This window comes from Dermochelys coriacea, chromosome 4 (genome assembly GCF_009764565.3).
Source record: "Dermochelys coriacea isolate rDerCor1 chromosome 4, rDerCor1.pri.v4, whole genome shotgun sequence".
In the NCBI taxonomy this organism is placed as follows: domain Eukaryota; kingdom Metazoa; phylum Chordata; order Testudines; family Dermochelyidae; genus Dermochelys; species Dermochelys coriacea.
Window position 1 is genome coordinate 31,911,412 of NC_050071.1, and position 22,519 is coordinate 31,933,930.

Genomic DNA, 22,519 nt, shown 5'->3' on the forward strand with positions numbered 1-22,519 from the left:
CAATCAAGAAACGCTTAACTGACCATGGACTTTGGGAGACACTAATCCACATCTGAGCTTTCCTGCAAATGTTAAAACCAACATATAAACAACGGCATCGGCCTGCAAAAAACTGAATCATTCATAGACATGTGACTTGCCCAGGTGGCTACAGGCTCCACCTTGTTGTTGTGATTTTGCACAGAAGAACAAAGGGGTTTCCCCCCCAAAAAGAGAAAGAAAATAAGAGGCCCTGGAAACTCCTCTATTTTGTCTTCAACTGGCTCAGAAGATAGGCATCTCTTTGGGGTGGGGAGGCTAAAAGAAACTGGAGCAAAGGACAGTAACTATGGGGGTGTGAATGATTGCTGGATCCAGTCTAGGAAGGAATCTAATCTGTGCAAAAAGTTTATTGGAACATCTCTGAGGGTGAGATTTACCTGCATTTAGTTTCCTACTGCATTAGGCTTAGACTTGTGGGTTTTTGTTTTATTTTGCTTGGTAATTTACTTTGTTCTGCCTGTTATTACTTGGAACCACTTAAAACCTACTTTTTATATTTCATAAAATCACTTTTTGCTTATTAATTAACCCAGAGCAATTAATTCATTTCTGGGGCACCAAACAGCTTTGCATATCTCTCTATCAATGTTATAGAGGGAGAACAATTTATCAGTTTACCCTGTATAAACTTTATACAGAGTAAAACGGATTTATTTGGGGTTTGGATTCCATTGGGAACTGGGTACTGGAGACAGAAGCACTTCTTAAGCTGTTTTCAGTCAAGTCTGCAGCTTTTGGGGGATGTGGTTCAGACCTGGGTCTGTGTTTGCAGCAGGCTAGCGTGTCTGGCTCAAAAAGACAGGGTACTGAAGTCTCATGCTGCCAGGGAAAATGGGCTCAGAGGCAGTCTCAGCACATCAGGTGACTGTCTCAAGGGGGTCTCTGTGACCCAACCCATCACAGGCCTGTCTAATTCTTTTGATAGGAAAAGATATTTAGAAAAGTGGGGATAACGAGGCCACAGTGATTCTCATAGCTCCTGATATTAACATATGAACTCATGCCTTTGTGAAAACCAGATAAGAGAAAACAAACATTCTCTGACTGAAGAAGCTTCATTAGGGCTTACACCCAGTTTGCAACTGTAGACCAAATATAATAGCATGCCTTTGTTGTACGTTATAGTCTGAATTTCTGGAGACTGCACATTTCTATTTAGGCCCAGAATCCTGACCACCTCTGATCAAAGACAGGAGCTCAGTGTGTCTCACTGTATGACAACACAAGACACAGCCTTTTGGTTGCTGTTTTCCTGGAAAGGGATTAACTCCTTCAATGTATACTCTATGGCTTTAAACTCTAGTTAACAGATGCCCAGAAGAGCATCCTTCTTGTGTCACCAGTACTCACATGAGGGAGATTTGGATGGTTGACCCTGCCATTCAAGCCTACATCCAGACACACATACAACCCATATACAACTATATAATCTGCAAAATTTAAATCTTGCATCTTTTTTCTGGCCTGAACACACTGTCCTCAGCAGCCATGGTCACTTTTCTCATTACAAGGCAGAAGAAAAGTGGAGATCATATGCAACCTTGCCTTATGCCAGTAACAGTCTTAAATCATTGTGGATCTCTGCTCTCTGTCCTGATGCAGGACACAGGCTTGGCATACAAAGCTTTTACCCAATTAACAATCCTTGCTGGAATTCCTTAGTGTCTCAGGATCTTCCAGAGGGCTTCTGTGTGAACTCTATCAAATGATTTTATGAAATCAATTATCTTCTGCTGGTATTTTAAATCTCTTAATGAGTCCTCTTAAATGCAAAAATCTGATCTGAACGCAACCTTCTGGATTGAAATTCAGCCTATTCCTCTCTGAATACTTTGTCAAGAGCAGTTTTCATCCTATTCAAAATAATACAAAATTTTTTTCCAGGTGGCAATGTCACCCCTCTCCAGTTATCACAAATAAGCTTGTCCCCCTTTTCAGGAATTTTGCAGATGATAATACCTCTTCCTCAATCTTTAGGAAAGATCTCCTTTTTCCAAACCAATCTGTACAACCTGCACATCTAATTTACCATCATTTTCTCCCTAGCTTTTAACATTTCAATATCTATATTGTTGTAGCCTCATGCTTTACCACTCTTTGGTTGGTTTATTGCTTCATTTACTTCATCAAAGGCAATTATTTCTTGTGATATGAAGAAATAGCAGATTTTCCTCTCTCTCAATATGTGCTAATGGTTCTGGCTGGTCAAGCAGAGCCCGGAAATGTTTCATCCAACAGGCTCTCTGTGGTTAGAATTGTACCAACTCAAGCCTTCAAAATGACACAATGGTTCGAGAACTGTGATACCGGTTGTGTAGATACTAAAAAAAGCTTTTTAGAATCTCCTCTTGTACACCTCCTCAGCTTCTCTTGCTTTGTTTTCCATTCATTCTCTATTATCTCTTCTAGATGATTCTTTAACTTTCTTGTCTGTCCACATATTCTTGTTGCAGAATAGCTCCTTTACTTCTGTCTTGTTCTTGAAAGAATTAGAGAATCCAACAAATCTCCATGTATTTGTTAGCACCATTCTTCTTTTTGAAAGCTTCTCACCCCCATTGTATTCCTGGCTGCATCCAGAGTTGTTTCTTTGAAAAAAGCTGTCATCATTCTTCTACATCCTCCATCTTTAACTCTTCAAATCCATTGTGAAGTTGCAACTCAATATGTGCTTACACAGATGGATCTACTAACTTTCTCGTATCATCCATATCCTCTACCTTGCATACTGACACCTTTCTTGAGTTTTATTTTGATTGTCCCAATAACAAGATGGTGGTTACTTTTGATATCCGCACCTATAAGCACCCTGGCATCCAACAGAGAGCTTCTCCACCGCCTACTAACAGCAATATGAGCATGCTGTTTCTGGGCTGTCATTTGCTATCCATCATTTGCTATCCATGTCAGTTTCTGGCTTTCCTTGTGTGAAAAAGTGTAATCCCAACGCAAAGATTACTTAGCATGCAGAATTCAACAAAAACATTCACCACTGTCATCTGTCTTGGGAGTGCTACATCTGTCCATAACGTATTCATATCAGTATTATCACCACCAACCTGTGCATTTTGATTTTCAATGAGACAATGATACATTTACGGATCTTATCAAGGAGGCTCTGCAATCAATAGAAATGGTCTTTGAACCATCCTTTGCTAACGTTTGCTGGCATATACTACTGAACAACTGTGACTTTTGCGAGGTTTGTCACAAAGTGAGTAGTTGTTATTCTTGAGTTTACAGGTTCCCATTCTTTCAGTAAGTTCTTTGCTCAATAATAACCTACACATTCCCTGTGTGCATCATCCTCTCTTCCAGTATATAAAACAATCACACCTTCCAACAATAATTTGTATCAATTTACCTCCTCTTACTCAGTCAAAGTACACTTAGGCCAAATTTTCACTTCTCTGATAACTTGTATCAGTCTATCTATGCTCCAAAGTGATCTAACATTCCAACACCCAATTCTTGTCTTAACCTTAATGCCATTTCAGATTAAGAACTTCCTTCCTTTGATTTTCCATCATCATTGTTTTGGTTGGACTGCTGGTTGGCAGGTAACTTGTCTTTTGTCCAACAGACTGTGGTTCTCCACCGTCAATGCCTGTATTGTCAAATCTGTGGCAGACTGGTCTTCTCTCTGCATTGTTTCCATAACAGAAAGTATTTTTGCATAGATAGATTGTTAGCCTCATTCACAACTCCTTACTAGGACTGGTGGACTGCCTTTAATCTGGCTCCTACTCTTTGACCTGTCTGATTTGGATGGCCCTTCCAGGAATTCTGTTCCCTCCAGCACAGCTCTCAGGGTCATTAGAGCATGCAAGCCTCCCACCACCTGAAGGTGCAGTCCTGGCAAAAAAGGATTGATTGGAACCTGGCCTACATCTGCCTTGAGGTGAGTGGCACATAATAGTCATTTTTGGCTACTCCTAGATGAGTAAGGACCACCCTGAATTGGCAACATTTGACAGGACCATGGAGAACTTTCTCTGGAATCAGAGGAATGAGGTTGACGAAGGGACAAAGTTATAGCCAGAAAGGAAGGGACCTGCCAAGCATAAAGGCCGGAGAGAAATCAAGGATGTGAGAACTAACTGCCTTTGCCCAAAAAATTCACTACACAAATACCTTTGGGTGCCAAAAAAACCTTTGGAAGGAGAACACAATGAAAATATCAGAGGATGGTTCTGGGCTGAGTACTGGGGCTGTGGAGAACATACTGGCAGAACAGCAATTACATAATGGCCTGAAAAGGCCAAGGGGGAACGGGACTGCTAGAAGAAGGGCATAGTGGATGTCGTTTTTCTATTGCTTTCATTGGACATCCTGGCAGTTTGGCACACCTCCATGCCAACAGCAGGACTTCCCAGCAGCGCCAGAACTGGTGGAATAGATGTAGTGTGAGAATATCAGTGACCAAAACACAGATCTACTTTTCTCCTTTAAACCAGATAGCATAAAAACAGAATTTTGTAGCGAGAAAAAGTTAACAAACAATTGCAAGAATCTCTCACTTCTAAGAGGAAAAGATAAAATCAAATTTTGTCACTGAGTGCTGGAACTGGCATAAGGATAGAATCCATAAACAAAGATTTTCATGAAGAGCTCTCAGACTGCAAGATCCATTGTGTGTGGTAATATCTTTTAATTGTAACAAATACCTATCTGCAGAGATGAAAGTAAGCCAGTACAGTCTGGTAGGACATACCAGCAAGAGCCGGTGAGCTGTACCAGATTGGCTTCCCCAGGTGGCGATTTAAAGGGCCTGGGGCTCCTGGCAGTGGCTAGAGCCCCAGGCCCTTTAAATTGCTGCCAGAGCCCTGGGGTTCCGTTGGTGATTTAAAGGGTCCAGGGTTCCTCTGCGGTAGTAGTGGCTGGGAGCCCCTGGCCCTTTAAATCACCACTGGAGCCCTCAGCCGCCGCTACTACCCCAGGGTTCTGGCAGTAGGGCTTGGGCAGTGATTTAAAGGGCCCAGGGCTCCGGCCGCCACTACTATCCGGGGCCCTTTAAACCTCTGCTGGCTCTGGCAACAGGGCTCCAGAAGCGATTTAAAGGGCTCGGGGCAGTAGCAGCAGCCAGAGCCCCGGGCCCTTTAAATTGCCATCCGAGTACCGCTGCCAGAGCCTTGGGGGGTAGCAGCGGCAGGGCTCCGGCGGTGATTTAAAGAGCCCAGGACTTCCAGCCGCCGCTACCACAGCAGAGCCCCGGGCCCTTTAAATCTCTGCCAGAGCCCCGAGGTAGCAGTGGCAGACGGGAGCTCCCAGGGCACCACAGGCAATTTAAAGGGCCTAGGAGCCCCAGACCCTTTAAATCACCACCAGAGACCCCAGCAGCCATCGCTATCCCGGGGACTTCAGCAGCAGGGCTCGCACAGCGATTTAAAGGGCCCAGGGAGGTAGCAGCGGCTAGAGCCCCGGGCCCTTTAAATCACCATCCGAGCCCTTCTGCTGGAGCCCCTGGGGCTCTGGCAGCGGGGTTCGAGTGGTGATTTAAAGGGCCCGAGGCTCAGCTGCGGTAGCGGTGGCTGGAGCCCCAGGCCCTTTAAATGGCCCCTGAGCCCCGGGGCTCCCAGCCACCTCCACAGCTGGTAACTCCGGCGGTGATTTAAAGGGCTCCGGGGTCCCAGCCGCTTCTACCGCAGCCAGAGCCCCATGCCCTTTAAATCTCAATTTAATTTCTAAAGGCCTCACCTCTTCCAGTCGAGGCCCCGCCCCCTGTTCAGGACTCCAGCGTAACAGTAAATCCATTAAATTACTTTCATCCCTCCCTATCTGAGACACACCAATAAAAGTGGAGTCTAGAAATGACGTGCAATTCCTTTCTTTAAAATGTATCAAGTTTTGCATATCCTCATTCCATCTGTTCAGCCTTTTAAAATGTCAATAACAAAGTAATAAGTAGTGCTACACATTAGCAACTCAATCTAGTCCAGTTTAAGTTATACAAGTGTTAAGGTAAATGGCATAACACATTTCTAATTGCTTCACTGTAATTAGATGTTGCTCAATGATTCTGTGCATTTCCTGGTCTTGCATGTTTCTTTTTTTGTGACTCCTGTCCATGTAAATAATTTTTTTTCTTGACATACATTTCCATATATGAAGAATAATGCAGTATATGGGGCTGCTCAGATCACAGTCACCTGGTGATATCAAGAATTGCTAATGGTGTGCCACAAGTGAACCTCTGAATCAACTTCAGAATAAAACCTTCTGCTCATTGAGCAGTCCAGATCCAAGTGCTCTAGTGGAACAGCTCCCTCTAGGACGCTGATCTTCCATGGTTTCAGTTATGAGAGAATCTTGTCGGCGATCTACAGAAGAGCACATGGTCTGGGTTTAACCTTTCTTCAAATGGCTTAATATTGGAAATCAATCTTTTATGACATAAGGAAAGGAAAAATGTAAATATACTGCTGCAATGCTCTATTTGCAAAGTTAAAACCAAATCCTCACATGAATTCCCAAACTAGGGCAAGCACTAGTTTTAGTCACTTTTTCCAGAGTAAGTCCTTGTATACTAACACCGTACTTTTATTGTAAACCTTTATAGTTCATGGACCACGCTAAAAAAAAAAAAAGGAACACTGTGTCAACTCAAATGACAAACTCCCATCTGCTCACACTAACAAATCTTTAATGCTTTTTTATTTTACAAGCTACTTTAATATCTACAACCGCATTATAAAAATCAGATAATACTCAGAAGAATGCAGAAGGAAGTTTTCTAATTTTAAAGTTAAAGGAAGATTCTTAGTACCATCTCAAAGTTTTTTCCCTTTAAACATCAGCTCTCCCTCATAGGCTCTTGCTCTCAAGGCATTAGAGCACAATACATTTATTTTAATGCTATTGATTTAGGGAGCCTACAGCCTGCATAACATCTTTTGGGATTAAAAGTATTGTACTTTTTATCAGTACAGGAAGATATAGACTGTTTATATTTTTAGAGGTTTTTTTAAAAATTTTACTTAGAAAAATTAATTTTTGGAACCATAGCAAAGCTGGGGCTAAACTGGGGTTAAGCTAGAATTGTGAGACATAGAATTCAGATATTTTTCACCATATCCAAAAAGGTGAGTTTCACAGAAATAAAGCCTTTAATCAAACAAACAACAAAACAAAAAATAAAGTCACCCTCCCTTTTAGCTCCTTGGCAGCAGACAGACCCCATTTTCTGCTCCTATCTCAGATTTTGACACTCTTGGCTTCTGACTGCAAGAAAAGTCATTTCCAAATTCTCTTTACCCAAATCCATCTCATCCCACTTGTGGTACTTGCTTTCACTCAGTGATAGCACTGGCATATATTTTATTTTAGAGATACGATTGCTCAGTGTGTCAGTTTTAGAGTTCAGACTCAAGAAGTGATCCTTCAAAAAAGTGACTACATTGGCAGCTGGAATAAAGTAGATCACCCAATACACCTTTATCCACCTTCAATTAGAATGTACATTTCTATGAAAGGTTGGGGAGTCCTATGGTGTGAAAAAACAGAACTGCTTTTTCTCTTTATCAGTGTTTCAAACATGGACCACTATTATTATTGTTTGGCTAATTAATCTTTTGTCACTTCCCACAGTACAGTCAGAAGCCTATTTTTCTGCATATTTTAAAAATTCTCATGTTTCAGGAAACATCATTAAATTATTTGCACAGGACGAGGCCTACTCTGAAACAGCTATGATAATAACAAAGGGTAAATGAAAACTGAATGAACAGTTCTCTAAAAGAAAGTATATATCTGGATATATTCAGCAGCACTCGGAACACTGATTTCCAGTTTGGGATTTATTTATTTTCTTTTCCTGTCCAGATCAGAAAACAGCTGCCCAGAACAAAAGTGGATCACTAAATGCAGCATTTATTCTTTAAAGATTTGATAGAAAACAGTGTTCTTTGTAGTAAGATGTGTGTGTGATACAATTTCAGCCTATTACTTTCAATGTTCACTCTCTAAAATATTTCTAAAAAATAATATATTTAATGCAACTGTGATCTCTCTGGCAATGGTTTCTCCTGTTTTGCTGAAATATGTATAGACCCTAAATATTTACCTGAGCTACACTGCTTTTCTACTGGAACCTGACAATGCTCGATGCAGATTTCATTGCTGCTGAAAGAAGTCCCTTGCCAGACTTAAAGCTTCACATTTTTCATCCAGTCCAACTGAAATTCCATATCAAATGATAAAATCAAAGCTCTTTCACTCCAGAGCCACATGGAAAGACACTAATAATCTGGATTTCTTGTATACTGCAGATGTCTTAATGCCCTTAGGGTTTTTATGATGCTCACATACAGTCGACGGAACCCTTTAACTTTAAATTCTCTCAAAATTTGTAGTGGCTCATATCTGTGGAGAAGGAACTGTCAGAAGACCAGTTGGCTTGATCTTGTTTATGCCTCCATCCAGAATGCAGACTCTTGGATATTTGATTTGCACTAGATGAGCTGCAAACTGAAACAGATACACATTGTTAGTATGCTGTCTATTGCACTCCTTTTTTCTGAGCTAAGAAAGCGAAGTGAAACAGAGGATAACCTTAATAATATCCCTGTATAATATCTGCATTCACCTGTGAACTTCACAACAGAACTGCTTTCCTACTAACTACTATGGCATAGCAGCCCATAAGGGATTGTTTGTTTGTATGCATTGCATTAAATTTGGTGGTCGTGAAAAGTGTCACATTGGTAGCTCTGAATTCTCTTTACAGATGATGTATTGTACAGGCATCTGCAGGTCCAGTTTCCTCACCCATCACTATCAGGATTCCTTAACATCTGATCCAGAGGGACCATTCTCTAGTGGTGTAAAAGAGGAGATAAAATTCTCCATAGCCATCCAATTCCCAGCATCTGTCATTATGATCAGTGCGTTACCCTGACATTCAATTTTCCCAACCAAATGTTGTTTGGAAAAACACACAGCCATCTCCCACCCCCACAATTTAAAAAATCTGTACATTTGTTTCCTTCCTGATTTTTTTTTTTTTTTTACCATTTACTATCCATTTGCACAACTCGCAGGAAGTATAAAGCACTAAGAATTACTTCTGTCAGCCAACTAAATTACCATCTCCAACAGGGCAATAACTTCCATTCTAGCGCCACCATGTGAACTGAATTTGGCACATTAAACTGTAGCTGGAAGAATTTTTTTTGTCTATTTCCCATTTAAATGACCATGACGCTATAACAACTACGAAGGCTTAAGACGATATGCTTCAGCGTTACCTGCTCAATGCTAAAACAGAAAGACAGGGGCATTTCCTTTGAGGGCGACAAACAACAACAATTAATAGTAGCCAAGTATTAAACTTCCCCAGCTGGAATTTTCACCTTGTAACGTGTGTGTTTTATGTCACCCTTGCTGTAAAGGCATTTTAAATATGCACATAGTTCATTTTTGTACATCTGTATGTCAAGCACAGTTACTGCATTCCTTTCAAAGTGATTCAGGTTAGACGTGAATAGCGAGTGAGAATTCAGCACATGATCTCTGATCACTGAAGATTTGTTCAGACAATATAAGGGGTCACAGCTGATCAGTATCAGGGAATTCCTAGGGTCCTGTCTTGTGGAGGTACTACCATAGGGAAGACCAAAGGCAAGCTATGTTGGTGTGTCTTTCTCCTTCCTCGTTGGCTTCTGTCAATCAGTGGAAGATTCAAAGGATCAAAAAGAAAAACATTACAGGCATTAAGCAAGATGGGATATGTAACTGCCAAGTGATGCCAGCTTGCAACAGAGGAATAAATACCCTGCATCCATGGAAAGTTCTCTGAACCAGAGCTTCTTGCAATATGCATTGAACTAATACTGAAGCGTATTCAGACTCCCCCACTATCTTTACAGTCACTAACCACACACAAACACATATATGGATGTGTTTCTTTTTTTTAAAAAAAGAAGTACCTGTGCTATATTCATCAAATATATGCTGGAAAAATTACCATACACTCTTAATGACATATTTATCTCATCCCATATCTATACCTCGTCATACCTACATCATATATCTATCATGTTTTACTCGTGAATAACTCTTCAAAAAGCTACATACAGTGTCTATTAATATTTTAAATTTTAACTATAAAAAGGGATTTAGCATACATTGATCTTAATATGACTGCCATTTCATTTTATTTAAAAAGAGAATCTGAATCACACATAATTGCTTCTCATTTAGGGTTTGTATATCATAAATCTTGTGCTACACAATACTTTTGCCATGCCCCAGTAATCAGGGTTTAGTTAGAAATGAGCTTTCACTGCATATTTGACAAATGGCCCATGTAAATCCTGCTGGTGTGCTGAGGGAGCCCCATGGCAACCAGACTGGAGAGGCCTGTGACAACCAGGAAACAGCAGTTGGAGTGGGGAGACCATCAGAGAAACAGAGGAAGAGAGTCTGCTAGTTGGGTGGTTTGAAGAAAGGCGTGATATTGTAGAGTGAGGAGAAGCAAGTATTCAAATAGTTACGAGAGAGGCAGGGCAGGAAAAGTAACCGTGAAATGGGGACAAAGTGGCAGAGTAAGAGCTCTTGCAAGTAAAGAGCTGACAGGAATTTGAGGAGGAGGCACTGATTTTAATGAAAAATTAAGAAAGAAAGTATATGATTGTTCTGGGGGAGAGGCTGAAGGGGTCACAGGAAGCATTTGGGAGAACTGTAGAGACCATTCATCAGGACACTCAAAGAAATCCATTGACGGGACTTATCAAAGACCACCAGGGACAAACATCTAGGACAATATCACGAACATAAACTGAAGCAGCTAGATCATATCAACCACCACACACTGATGTTTATATAGTCAGATGCTAGTAGGCCTGGCCAGACAAAGGCACCCTGGTCAAAGCCTAAATCACAGCTCAGTCACACAGGAGCAAGACATATATTAGCCTCCCACCTGCATGTAATCAAGCTCCTCATAAGTCAACTAACTGAGGACAGATGTGCCCAGTGTAGAAAGGTGACAGAGGGACTTTGTATTCAGTCTGCCAAAGCAAGGTACAGAATCTTTCAAGTTGGGGACTTATACAGTGACATTCCCACACCCTAATTGCTGTCTGTGGTTCCCTGTCCCCATTTTTCCACGTTTTGCCTGTAGAGGTTATTGCAACTCTTCCAGAACTGCCAGAGGGGAGAGCAGGGACCATAATCCTGGGTCCTTAAGTAGTATTTAAAGTAAAACACACAACACAGAGTTTTGAATTACCATGCATGTGTTTTTCAATTCCTGCTAAGCATAATGGGATGTTTTTGCTCTGCCAGACTATACCATTGTAGAGTGGTCAACAAGGAGCTTGCTTTAGGTGCTATTCAACTTATCTCATTTAACCTCCAGCAGTCAGACACACCCCATACTCTTCTTCTGGGAAACTGAAGATGTACTATCCTCCCTTGATGTCATCCCCAGCACCCTCTACTTTGTGGGTGACAGCTGGAGGACAGGGGCACAAACATTACTATGAGGGAGCTTCCTGGCCACCACACAAGCTCCCTCTCTAATTCCTAATCCCAACACACCAAGAGAACTCTGCAGCCCTAGGGAACATTTGAGCTCCACAGCATCAGATGGCTCCATGCTGCAGAGCTGGAGTGGGCCAGGGTTTGATCCTATCTTAACAACTACCTGATCTGATTACTGGAGGGGGAAAAGAAAAGACAATGCCAATTTCATGATCTGTTATTTGTATGTTTTGTTCTGAAAGCGGAAACAGCTGTAGGATTCAGCATTAGATTATATTTAGAAGTGTTTTGTTGGCATTATCAAAACTTCCTTCAGTCTCCCTAATTAAAATATTAACTTTTTATATTTCTCTTCTTGTATGCATTGGTTCCTGCTTCTTACAGATAGGCAAGTCGGCCAGAGAGAGAAGAACAGGAGTTGTGCATCCCACATTCATTATAAGATTGGAAATGAAATTGTATGGAAAAATGTTCTAATGCCAACTGGAATCTTATCCTGCCAAGGTACACTGTATGCAGCTTGCATTATCAAAAAAGGTTATTTCTGGCATGTATACTGCTTGAGGGAACGGGGAGGAAAGATTATTTCAAATATTTACATCAACTTCAAGTCTTTCTCACAACCTAACAGTTATGTACCAATATCACGTAGTAAAACTTTAAAGACATGAGAAAATAAACAATACGAAGAGAAAATTAATGTTGCTCAAATACAGACTAAGAATTAACAGTTTAAAATGAGTAAAATTCCTGACAGACAAATACCATGAAGTAGTGTGACCTTCTGAGCCACTGATAGATTTCTCTTATGGTATCAGCAACACAAACTCTAATTTCATGCTCTAATGCTAAAAATTAGCCTCCCTCCATGTCCTCACACGATTGTGTCATTCTACCATATTATCTATTGTGTATGGGCTCATATTTTCTTTTTCAAATACTAAGACAAACTATCAAAATAGGGGCCTACAGTTAGGACCTAAATAGTTTATTTTGCAACTAAATAAAAGTGACCTGTTTTACAGGGTACTCTGAGCACAGAAGCCAATTGGTGTTGGGGATGCTTAGTTTGGAATAACCTGTAAAACTTTTTTTTTTTAAAGGCTTCTTGGAATATACAAATTGTGCAAGCATTATTCAAATCTCAATTCCAACTATTCTTGCTACATGTAAAATTCTGGTGTCTCCCTCTCCCTTCTTATAAATCTCAGTGTTCACAAACAAATTGTGGTTTCCTCAAATGTATCAGTTACTCAGATAAAACAATTATTTGCAAGAATTCACTAGTTAATATTCAAAATTTGAGGTGTGTTTGTCATTGAACAACAAAAGTTGAATGGCATTGTTTTTATTTCCTGACTGGAGAAGTGTAACTTCAGGAAAAGGGCTTTAAGTCTCTCAAGGAGAGGCAGCAGATAAACAGGATTTAGGAAATATTAGAAAAATTGAATCTCTCTCTTTTCTGGGTCACATAGGCTTTGCTGAAGTCATTGTTCAAAAAATGTTAGGGCACTATGAAATTTACTAGCTGCATGCAGAGTTCAATTTAATTTCCTCATGTCACATTCACAGCAAATAATTGAGTGTGTGGAGGGTGCATGGAGATCTTTGAATGGATTATTTAGTCACTACCATCCCAGGTTTCTGGTGACGGTTTTGGGAACCCTGCCTGTTTTCTGGGTTAAGCACCAATTAAGGGCATATTTTATGTGGAATTTTCAGTGTGAACTACTGAGCCTGCAAATATTTAATATTTAAGCATTCTTGTGAATAAAACTCCTTTACTCAAATGCTCAAAAAGAGGCACAGGCACAGCTGAAGCAAATTCATTTTAATTTAGTGTTGAATGCCATATTTCAGCAGCTCTACACAGAAATATACACAGTAGGTTTGACCCTTCTTTCCATCATTTAAGTACCATCATGTATCAGGAGCCATAATGATCTCCATGGTTTAACTGGGAACCTTAGACCCCTCTATGGATCATCAATCAAACTGTGTTTATACCAGACTACTCAAAACAGTAAAACCACACAGCTTTCAAGGGTACCAGTTGTATTAAACTAGATGCATCATGGTCTCAGAATGTATATAGTGGAGATTTCTGTGACAGAATGCAGTTTGAGCCATAATGGATTATAGTCAGTTCCCAACTCTTTGCAGGCTGACCATCACGGTAGTGCTGTTTAAATTTCTTGCTTTCACAGACATTCCTGTGGCCAGGGAAAATTAAAGGGTGCATGGGGAAGGAAGGAGGAATAGCATAGTGTACCAGAATACTAAGTGAAAGAATGCTGTAACCAATCATCAGTACAAGGAAGCAAAGCCACACAAAGAATCGGAAGGCAATGAGATACTCACATTAGAGATCTCTCTCATCCAAACTTTGTACTACCGGTAGATTGTTACAAGATTCCTCAAATGTTCATGTCTTTCTTTTGCTTTGAAAACATATGTTACAAAAGTTTCAGCTGGAGGACTGCAGGCTGTTTTACTGTAAAATGGAACCAGTAGGCTGCCCTTGATTCTAGTGAAGGAGAGTAGACATGAACCAAGCAAAGAAATTATTCACTAGTATCCATAAACAAGCTTTCTCTGTTGCACTAGCCAGACACTGAATCCCACTGCTTCAGAGAAGGTATTTTTAGTGCAACTATTTCTAACACTAAGGGCTTGTCTACCTGGAGACTTAGTGAGTTCAAGATAGGGTGCACACAAGCTTGCCACGCACAAACTGGCCATGGGGATCCTGCTACCGCATTCTGCCGTGTGCTTTGACCTATTGCTGTCAAGATACTCCAGATAAATGACATTTCACTCTGATATTCAGGTGATGGACATTAAAAAAATTCAATTAGCTAGGCACTGTTACTTGATAACTATTAAAGTAGCACCATATACTGAAAAGGAAGAAAGGGAAGGAGTTAAGGTATAAATTTAGCTGTAAACACACAGTATGTTAAAAATGCACTTATTGTTCTAACAAGATCAAGGAAGAATTCTTTGCATACTGAAGAGGATACACTTTCCATTCCATAACTTCAGCTACAAAGTAATAACTGAAAGGTTCAAACACAAGAGTTTGAATTAAAGTATTGCATTCATCTACATAGATGGACCAGCTATTATCTGGAATCAGATAAGGTTATATGAGTGTCAATGTACTTGAAAGAGAATGATGCTACCCTAAGCGCTGAATCTTCAATTTAGGAATGTGAAAATGCAATAGCAAACACAAACATTCCTGAGAACAGCTGAAAGTGAAAAGTAACCCAATTCCTGAGACTGTTCTTATAACACAGCTAATTTGTACCAACCAAAGCACTTCCACGAAATCTAACATCCCACATCAATATGGCTGAGTGGGCTGTGAAACAATAATGGGGAAAAATGCCATTTTAGGATTCAACAGAGACCGTATCAATTGATAAATAAAATGTTTGGTATTTTTTGGTTGGTTGTGGGGGTTTTTTTTGTTTTTTTTTTTTTTTAAGGCCCTCAGTCATCCAGGATTTCCAAGAACTTTAGTTTAGGGGATTTGTTTTTAAATGGGATAATGTTCTTTTGAAACATTTCCCCTCCGATCTCCAGCCCAAAAGTCAGACGTCTGTTGGTTTAATTTTAACTTCAATTATTTTCTTTTTTGCCTAAGAATTGCTTTATTTGTTTAAAAGTGTTTAAGAATTGCTCAATGACAAAAGTCCATCCAAGGCTTAAAGGTCCTGCTCAGAGATCATGTTGTAACTCTAGTCTCCTTTTTCTGTACCATATGGATAGTGGAAGGCAAGGCCCACATGGAGTTTCCCAGTTCCAAAACATAACCTGCAAGGTTGACATCTCTGAAGGAACCCTTCGAGCATGGCATCTCCAGATCAAACTACTGGCTCAGCCCCATTGATCTTGCATGCCTTCAAGGAGGGCTTGGCTCAGGGGAGGTGAAGCACCAATCTCTCTTCCCTCATGTCAGTGTTTGCCCCAGAATTCATGGAAATTTCTGGGGAGTTAAAGCTCAGGGCTCCACAAGTCCCCATCAGTGCCTCCTAGAACCAGAAACATCTAATAAAACAGACAGACAGATCAAACTCCTCTTTAAATAACCAAAATTTCTAATAACTGTCAGAGGCATTAACCTCATCAGGGATAACAGAATAATACACATTTGGGGTTTCTAGGCCAGGCTGCTTTTGATTTATGAGCTGGCAAAGGAACAGCGGGAAACTTCTCCTGACTCTGTTTCTTTTTTAACTTTATTTGTTTAACTTACTTGCTCAGGGCAATGTAAAGCCTAACTAAATAATGTCTGTGTAGTACTGCAAACTAAGTGCAAAGTAATCAAGGCCAGTTGTAGGGGTGAGATAAGAACTCAGGATGACCTCCTGGCTCACAGCCCTCTATCACTCTCCTGTGATCCTGTGGTATTTGGAAGTGTAGAGTGGTGATGACAGCAGCTCTCTTTTTCCCAACTTCATAAAATGTCCACTGGGAATCATAAGGACTTTATCACATTTGCACTGAGACCATGCACATTTTATTATACATTTGCTCCAGGGCCAGATTTACAAGGGTATTTAGGTGCTGCAAGATGCAGATAGGTGCCGAAGAGTATATCTACACATCGAGCTGGAATTTACACCTCCAGCTCGAGGACACAGCTAAAATCAGAGGCAGTGCAAGTGACCTGAGGGGCCAGCCATCTTGAGTGTGTACCTAGTGTACCTAGTGTCTTGGATGGATATGCTCTCAGGGCAGCTAGTCACTCCCCTATCACTCATATATCTCTTCAAGCTGGAACTGACATTTCCAACTCAAAGTGTAGAGGTACCCTAAAATGCTTAGGTACTTTTGTAAATCCAGGTAGGTGCCTAGGTGCCCATTAAGGCACTTAAATGCACTTGTAAATCTGGCTCTCAGTCTTTTAAAAAAAAAAAAAAAAAAAAAAAAAAAAAAGTGACCCTTGGTTAATATTTCACCCATGCGAAAGTTCAGGGATTTCTGTTTGTTTTTTTAATTAAGTTAGTATCAAAGTATGGGTATTTAAACATGAAAGTAGCACCAACCTTTACCCTGAAGAGACTAGCCTCTTTGCCTGGGGTTTTCAAGAGAGCGAGTTAGGTATCAAAATCCAATTGCAATTCAACGGAAGCTGGGCACTTGACACCCTTAGGTTCCTTTGAAAATCCTCAGCCTCCATATAATCGAAACCATCAAACTTCTCAGTAAGAAATTCAATACTTTAAACACTCAATGCAACATCTTTAGTGCAGTACTAAGATAATTAGGAACAAAAACATTCATTAACATTGGTAATTATACACTGACTACCTTACCTGCTGACTTGAACATCGATTTAAATGTAATGTAATTATTTAAAAATAATTATTTTAAAATTTAAATGCAGCAGCTAGATGCTTATGTTTTAAATTTTGCTGACTTTCAGAAGTCTGGCAAGTAATTATCTAACAGTATGCTACACTCAGTCTTCAGTCATGTAAAGAATGTAGCCAGAAAAAAATGCATTCTGGTAATTGTCTCTCAATGCTATAAAATAATCTGTTTTCAGTTGCTACCTATTTCCTCCCCACCTCACTTTTTTTTTTCCAAAGCAAAAGGAAAGGTTGCCATGTGAAAGTGTCACCAAGCAGATTCAGACAATATGTCATTTTCATAAGGTAGAAGATATTTTCTTGGGCCAGGAATGGGTCATACTAAAGAGAGGTTGAACTTAAATTTTTCTTTGTGCTTTGTAAAGAGTCAAGAAGACCTCATACAAAGCCCAGATTGCTTGTCTTTGCTTTGGAGATAATTCATAGATCTTATAGCTACTCTTGACTGGTGAGAATTATTACAGTATTATGGTACAACAGCTTGCAAGAGGAATTTAAAAACTGATCTACATACTGGATTAATAATAAAGCAATGACTTTACCAGGTCAAAATAATCAATGTAAAAACAATCAAAAGTTCAAACTCCATGACTGAGGATTCACTGTACAACTATAAAAACACAAGATTGATGGTTCATTTAGTTCTGCCCCATCGCTGACCAGCCATCTCTCTGTAGTGAGATCCTACACTATTCCCAGCATTCTATCCAACAATATTTTCCCACAGTAAGAAAAAGGCAGAGTCTAATTATTATCATCAACAGATTAAGACTGTTACTATACTAAACATGCCTTCTTGTTAAAGAGATTGCTTCATTGCTGAGAAATGATCGGCTGGTGATTGAAGATTATAGAGCTAGGCTAATATAATCTGTATATTTATATTACTATCAGGGGAAAAATGGTCTGAAACCTTTTTTTTTTCCCAGTTAAACATTTAACTAAAAATAAGAAAATTAAATAATCTGGGCAAGTCAGGAAAATGGTGAATTTTCTCCAAGAACACCAGCCCAGGTAGTAATGAATGTCACTAATGAGGCAAAGCCACTAACTCTCTCTCTGACATTGGTCAAGTCACTTGATCTCTTCTAACTTCAGTCAACCTGGCTGTAACACAGATAAAAGCAGGACTTCATTAAAAATAAACACTCCCCCCACAGATAATGCATCAGAATTGTTATTTTTGGATAAATAAATGGTGACCTCTTTCCCACAAAACTAGCCCCTCGCCACATTTCTGTGACTTACACCACTGATCCATCTTTAGCTCACTGACTCTCAAACTTCGATCACTGATTTAAATATGCATTGAAATTCCATCAGCCACAAATTAAGCATGAGCTGCTGTTGTGCATTTCCAAATATCAGCTTAACGATTATACACTCCACTTCAGTTATCCAGTATCCATGCTGGAATTCAAGAGTCCGTTTCCCAAGTACAAATGTAGGGAGGGGGATATTTAAGACATAAATTAGCATGAGAATGTAAGGCATTGTTATTTGCTATTTCAATCATTTAAAGGTTGTTTACTCAGACTCAATTCAGACTGTTTAACTCTCTCCCATCACCCTTTTTTCTTAGTGGTTTCTTGCTGTTGCAAGATATAGGCTATTATTTGGCCAGTAAGGAAGGCTCAGTAATCACCCAGAAGCTGCACATTCACATAAAATTACAGCCATCCTCAAGGCAACAAACATTCCAGGGGACCAGAACTCAGTGCATTGCATTAACTACACTCAGCTTCAAATTCAGTTTCTCTCCATGCTAATATTACTCTGCTAACAGCACATTTAATCAGGCTCTCATACATCAACCAACCTATTCATTTAATCTTTAGGGTGAGTTAAATTAACGGGTTATTGACAAGTAGGATTTAGCATGGCTTAATCCTGGCCCACGGAAGTGTTTAAATGAAGCCAAAACAGAACTAGTTTCTTTACCATTGCTGTGTTCCTGCTTCTTCTGCTGAAAGCAATGTTTTTGTCTATATGGGAAGAAAGCACTTCTAAAGCTAGTCTAAGTGTTTCATCATGTGGAAGCTAAACCAATAACAAAGGATGCAAGTAGAAAAGGAAGAATTCTCTACAAATCAATTCAGAGACAGTCAACTTCGGATGCATTGTAATGATATAAAGCAAGGTATTAATGCAAATTAAAATGAGATCTTCCACTTTCTAATTACAGTTATTCAGTCACTTTGTTCAGAAGCATTTTTCATGTCCCTTCCTTCTGTCCTGTATATATTTAATCAATACATTTAAACATCTGATCATTTTAGTGCCATTTTTGGATTAGGCACTAACAAACAGTAATTTCTTTTTACTTGGAATAGTTTGACACTTAAAATTAAGAGTTTATTACAACTTTTCATTGTGCAAAATTTTGTTTGGTTTTACACTTTTATTTGCTGTTTTTCATATTAGTGACTTGAACATGGAACAATGAGCTAGTTAAACAATAAATTAATAGCTACTATTTTGGACAAGTCCAGTCCCATGCCCCCAATTTCAGCGTGTGAAATACATCTTCAAACATTTGTATAGGATGAAGTTGGTATTGCCATGTTTTTTATAGAGAGACGCAGAAACACATGCTATGGATTTATGAACCTTCTGAACAGAGGCAATCTGATACAGTTTTAACATGTACCAGCCATAAAGAGCTAATAGAGACAGTTTTAATCAGTCTCTACAAGTGAGGTTTCAGTACTCGAGTGACTTGTGGGGCAAAAATATTAGTCAGTGCAAGCAGTTTATGAAAATCCTTTTCTTTGGTCAGTTTCTCTGTTGCTATTTAAAAAAGCTCCCTGGACAGCAGTAATGTTATCAAGAATCATAAAACAAAACTAATATGAACAGAGTAAGTTACATTTTTCAAAATATATTAAATAGATTACTGACAATGTTACAGATAAACACAAAGACCATGTTTCTTAGATTGCAGAGAGCATGGCTTTGGGGATGAGTTTAGTTCTGAGTCTAGTAGGATGGGGTAAATTTTTCAAGCCCTGCCTTGGGCAATAGTGGACAATAAATAAAAACATGAATTTTAAATCTGATATGGCAGCAAGAAGGCCCGGGTTACTCTGGTTGGTATACAAAGTGGCATCATATCGTGCAAAAAGGGAAGTACAAGACCCTTCATTCAAGTCTAGTGTGACTGATGGAGAGGTCAAATCCCTGAGCCTTTACTCCATCTTTACTTAAGACAACTCCCATTGGTAGCTTGCTCAGTTTTTTTTCTTGGGTACTAATTTAAAAAAATAGGTCAATGTTGTCTCTGTGTTTCAAATAAAGTGTTTCCAAAAATGATCCTTCAAGACAACTGATTTACAAATGTGTGGGATGTCTTCAATAACGAGACTCATCATTGATACACCAGGGCATTTTTTCTTCCCTCCCCCCTTTTCCCAGGAAGTCGTTGAATGGTAAAGCTCTTATTAAGATAGATGATGATGTTTAGTGGTTTAAAATGTAATTGTTGAAAGCTGCTGCGTAACCCACCATCAAATGCTTAAAACTTCCATTAAATCCTCTCCACTTGGCATTTAGCATTTTATGCATTCTGCACTTGTTCCTCCGTGGAAGGATTTATGTATTCAGCCATTTAGTGAGCTACTGTGATTATTTAAATTGATTTTCACATTGAAATATTTATCATAGACTTACTCAGTTCTAATGCACATAACTGCATGTGCCAAGATACTCACTAATCTGAGACTACTCTAGATCTGCTGTATAGTCAGCCCACACACTACTTCTGTTTGGTACCATCCAAGTGAATAGATATTTATCACTGAATTTATTTTGTAAGTGACCAACAGGGACGTTTCTATTTATTTTCCTTATCCTTTAGGGATATAGTGAAGTGCTTCAAACAAATCCAAAAAACAGATGCATTCTGTTGCTATAAGCCATGTGAAGAGTCACTGGTAATTCACAGCATTCTAATCTTCCGTATCAGGCCTTTAACTCATGTCCTTTCTGAGTACAGAGATTTTGATGAAACTAAGTTATACTTTTTCTCAGAAAGGAATTTAGAGAGGGAAGATAATTTGTCAAATAACTTTACTAACAAAAAGGAAAGTTTCCAATTTAATTTACCTTCAGAAAAAAAATGCCAAGAGAAGCACTTCCACTCCTCATTGGCTTGTAAAGTCATTAATGTTCAGCCACAGAAATAAAGAGGTAAGTCTGCCTCCAAATGCTTAAAAACAGAGACACTTCACCACTTTCACCTGATAGTAGCATATTTAAAAGGATGTGCCTTTTTTCCTTAGCACTTGGGGCAGACTGGCCCAAGGATGCCCAGAATATTGAAAAAAAGTGCCAGTATTCTTCCTGGCTGGGTATATTTCATTTTGTTTAGACTTGAAACCGTTCTTCTTATTCCCCCTTTCCATGGATGTTCCATTTTATAATTCTACAGAGATGGCAAGACCACCAAGCCATTTCACAAAACTAGCTCTCTCCATTGCAAATTTAGAAATTGGTCATTTTGAAAATGAACTTTTTAAAGCTGTAAGACAATTATCTCTTTTTTAGCAATCCCTTTTCATCAAACACTGACATTTTCAAGACAATAAATGTTTAAAAGAAATACAAATCCGTTTCTCTTTAACTGGAAAGAGGCAAAAACAAAAACAAAAAAAACACCACACAAACCAGGGCTTCCCAAAACACGTGTATGGCATCCATTTGCTAAGTAACAGACAGGGATATTTATTTTTTGGTGCCTGAAAATTAATATTCAGGGCCTGGACATTATTTAAGAAAGGCTATACTGAGTCAGACCAAAGGTCCATCTAGCTAAGCGTCCTGTCTTCTGACAGGTTTCAGAGTAGCAGCCATGTTAGTCTGTATTCGCAAAAAGAAAAGGAGTACTTGTGGCACCCTAGAGACTAACAAATTTATTTGAGCATAAGCTTTCGTGAGCTCACAAAAGCTTATGCTCAAATAAATTTGTTAGTCTCTAAGGTGCCACAAGTATTCCTTTTCTTTTTGTCTTCTGACAGTGGCCAAAGCCATGTGCCCCAGAGGGACTGAACAGAACAGGTAATCATCAAGTGATCCATCTGCTGCTGCCCACTCCCAGACTCTGGCAAACAGAGGCTAGGGGCACCATCCCTGCCCATCTCGGTTAATAGCCACTGATCGACTTATCTTCCATAAATTTATTTAGAGTGAGTATATGTTATAGCTATAAACTTACAGAAGCCGTGTTCTTCATCACATGTCCTACAATCACAACAACTCTTCCTCTGAAGCTCTGGAGTGTGGCAGTAGCAGGGCACTGGACGAGCTCTCCTTCCGCAGTGAATGCTGAGCCAAATGGAATGTTGATGCTGCCTGAAATGTGGCCGCGATTAAAGCTGAAGGGCAACACAGTTAAGGGAAACATGAAAAAAAAAACTGGATACACTCACACCTGCTGTAGAGCACGTAGGTCAGTGGGGCTGGGGTCTCTAAGTGCTACTACAATACAAAACAAACAACCAGGAGTGAACCCAGCTCTCAGATTTGTATGAATGGTCCACTCCCATTGAAGTCAATGGGACTTTCAATTTTAGCACAGAATTTGGATGGTACAGCTTTAACTCATAACTGTA

The 22,519-nt window shown here is 39.6% G+C and overlaps 1 protein-coding gene across 9 annotated transcripts in view; it reads right to left on the reverse strand.

Moving 5' to 3' along the window:
* Positions 1-22,519, reverse strand: part of TBCK (TBC1 domain containing kinase) — a 244,548-nt gene that overhangs the window by 47,823 nt on the left and 174,206 nt on the right. For 7 of the 9 annotated variants that reach the window (XM_038399499.2, XM_043513302.1, XM_043513303.1 and 4 more), the window contains 2 exons: positions 22,123-22,282; positions 6,680-8,508 (listed from right to left, as the gene is read on the reverse strand). In XM_038399499.2, the coding sequence (XP_038255427.1) occupies positions 8,398-8,508; positions 22,123-22,282 (271 nt within the window). In that variant the 3' untranslated portion in view covers positions 6,680-8,397. Of the gene's footprint in view, positions 1-6,679; positions 8,509-22,122; positions 22,283-22,519 lie in introns of those variants that run through there. The other 2 variants (XM_043513301.1, XM_043513304.1) reach the window with 2 other exon arrangements.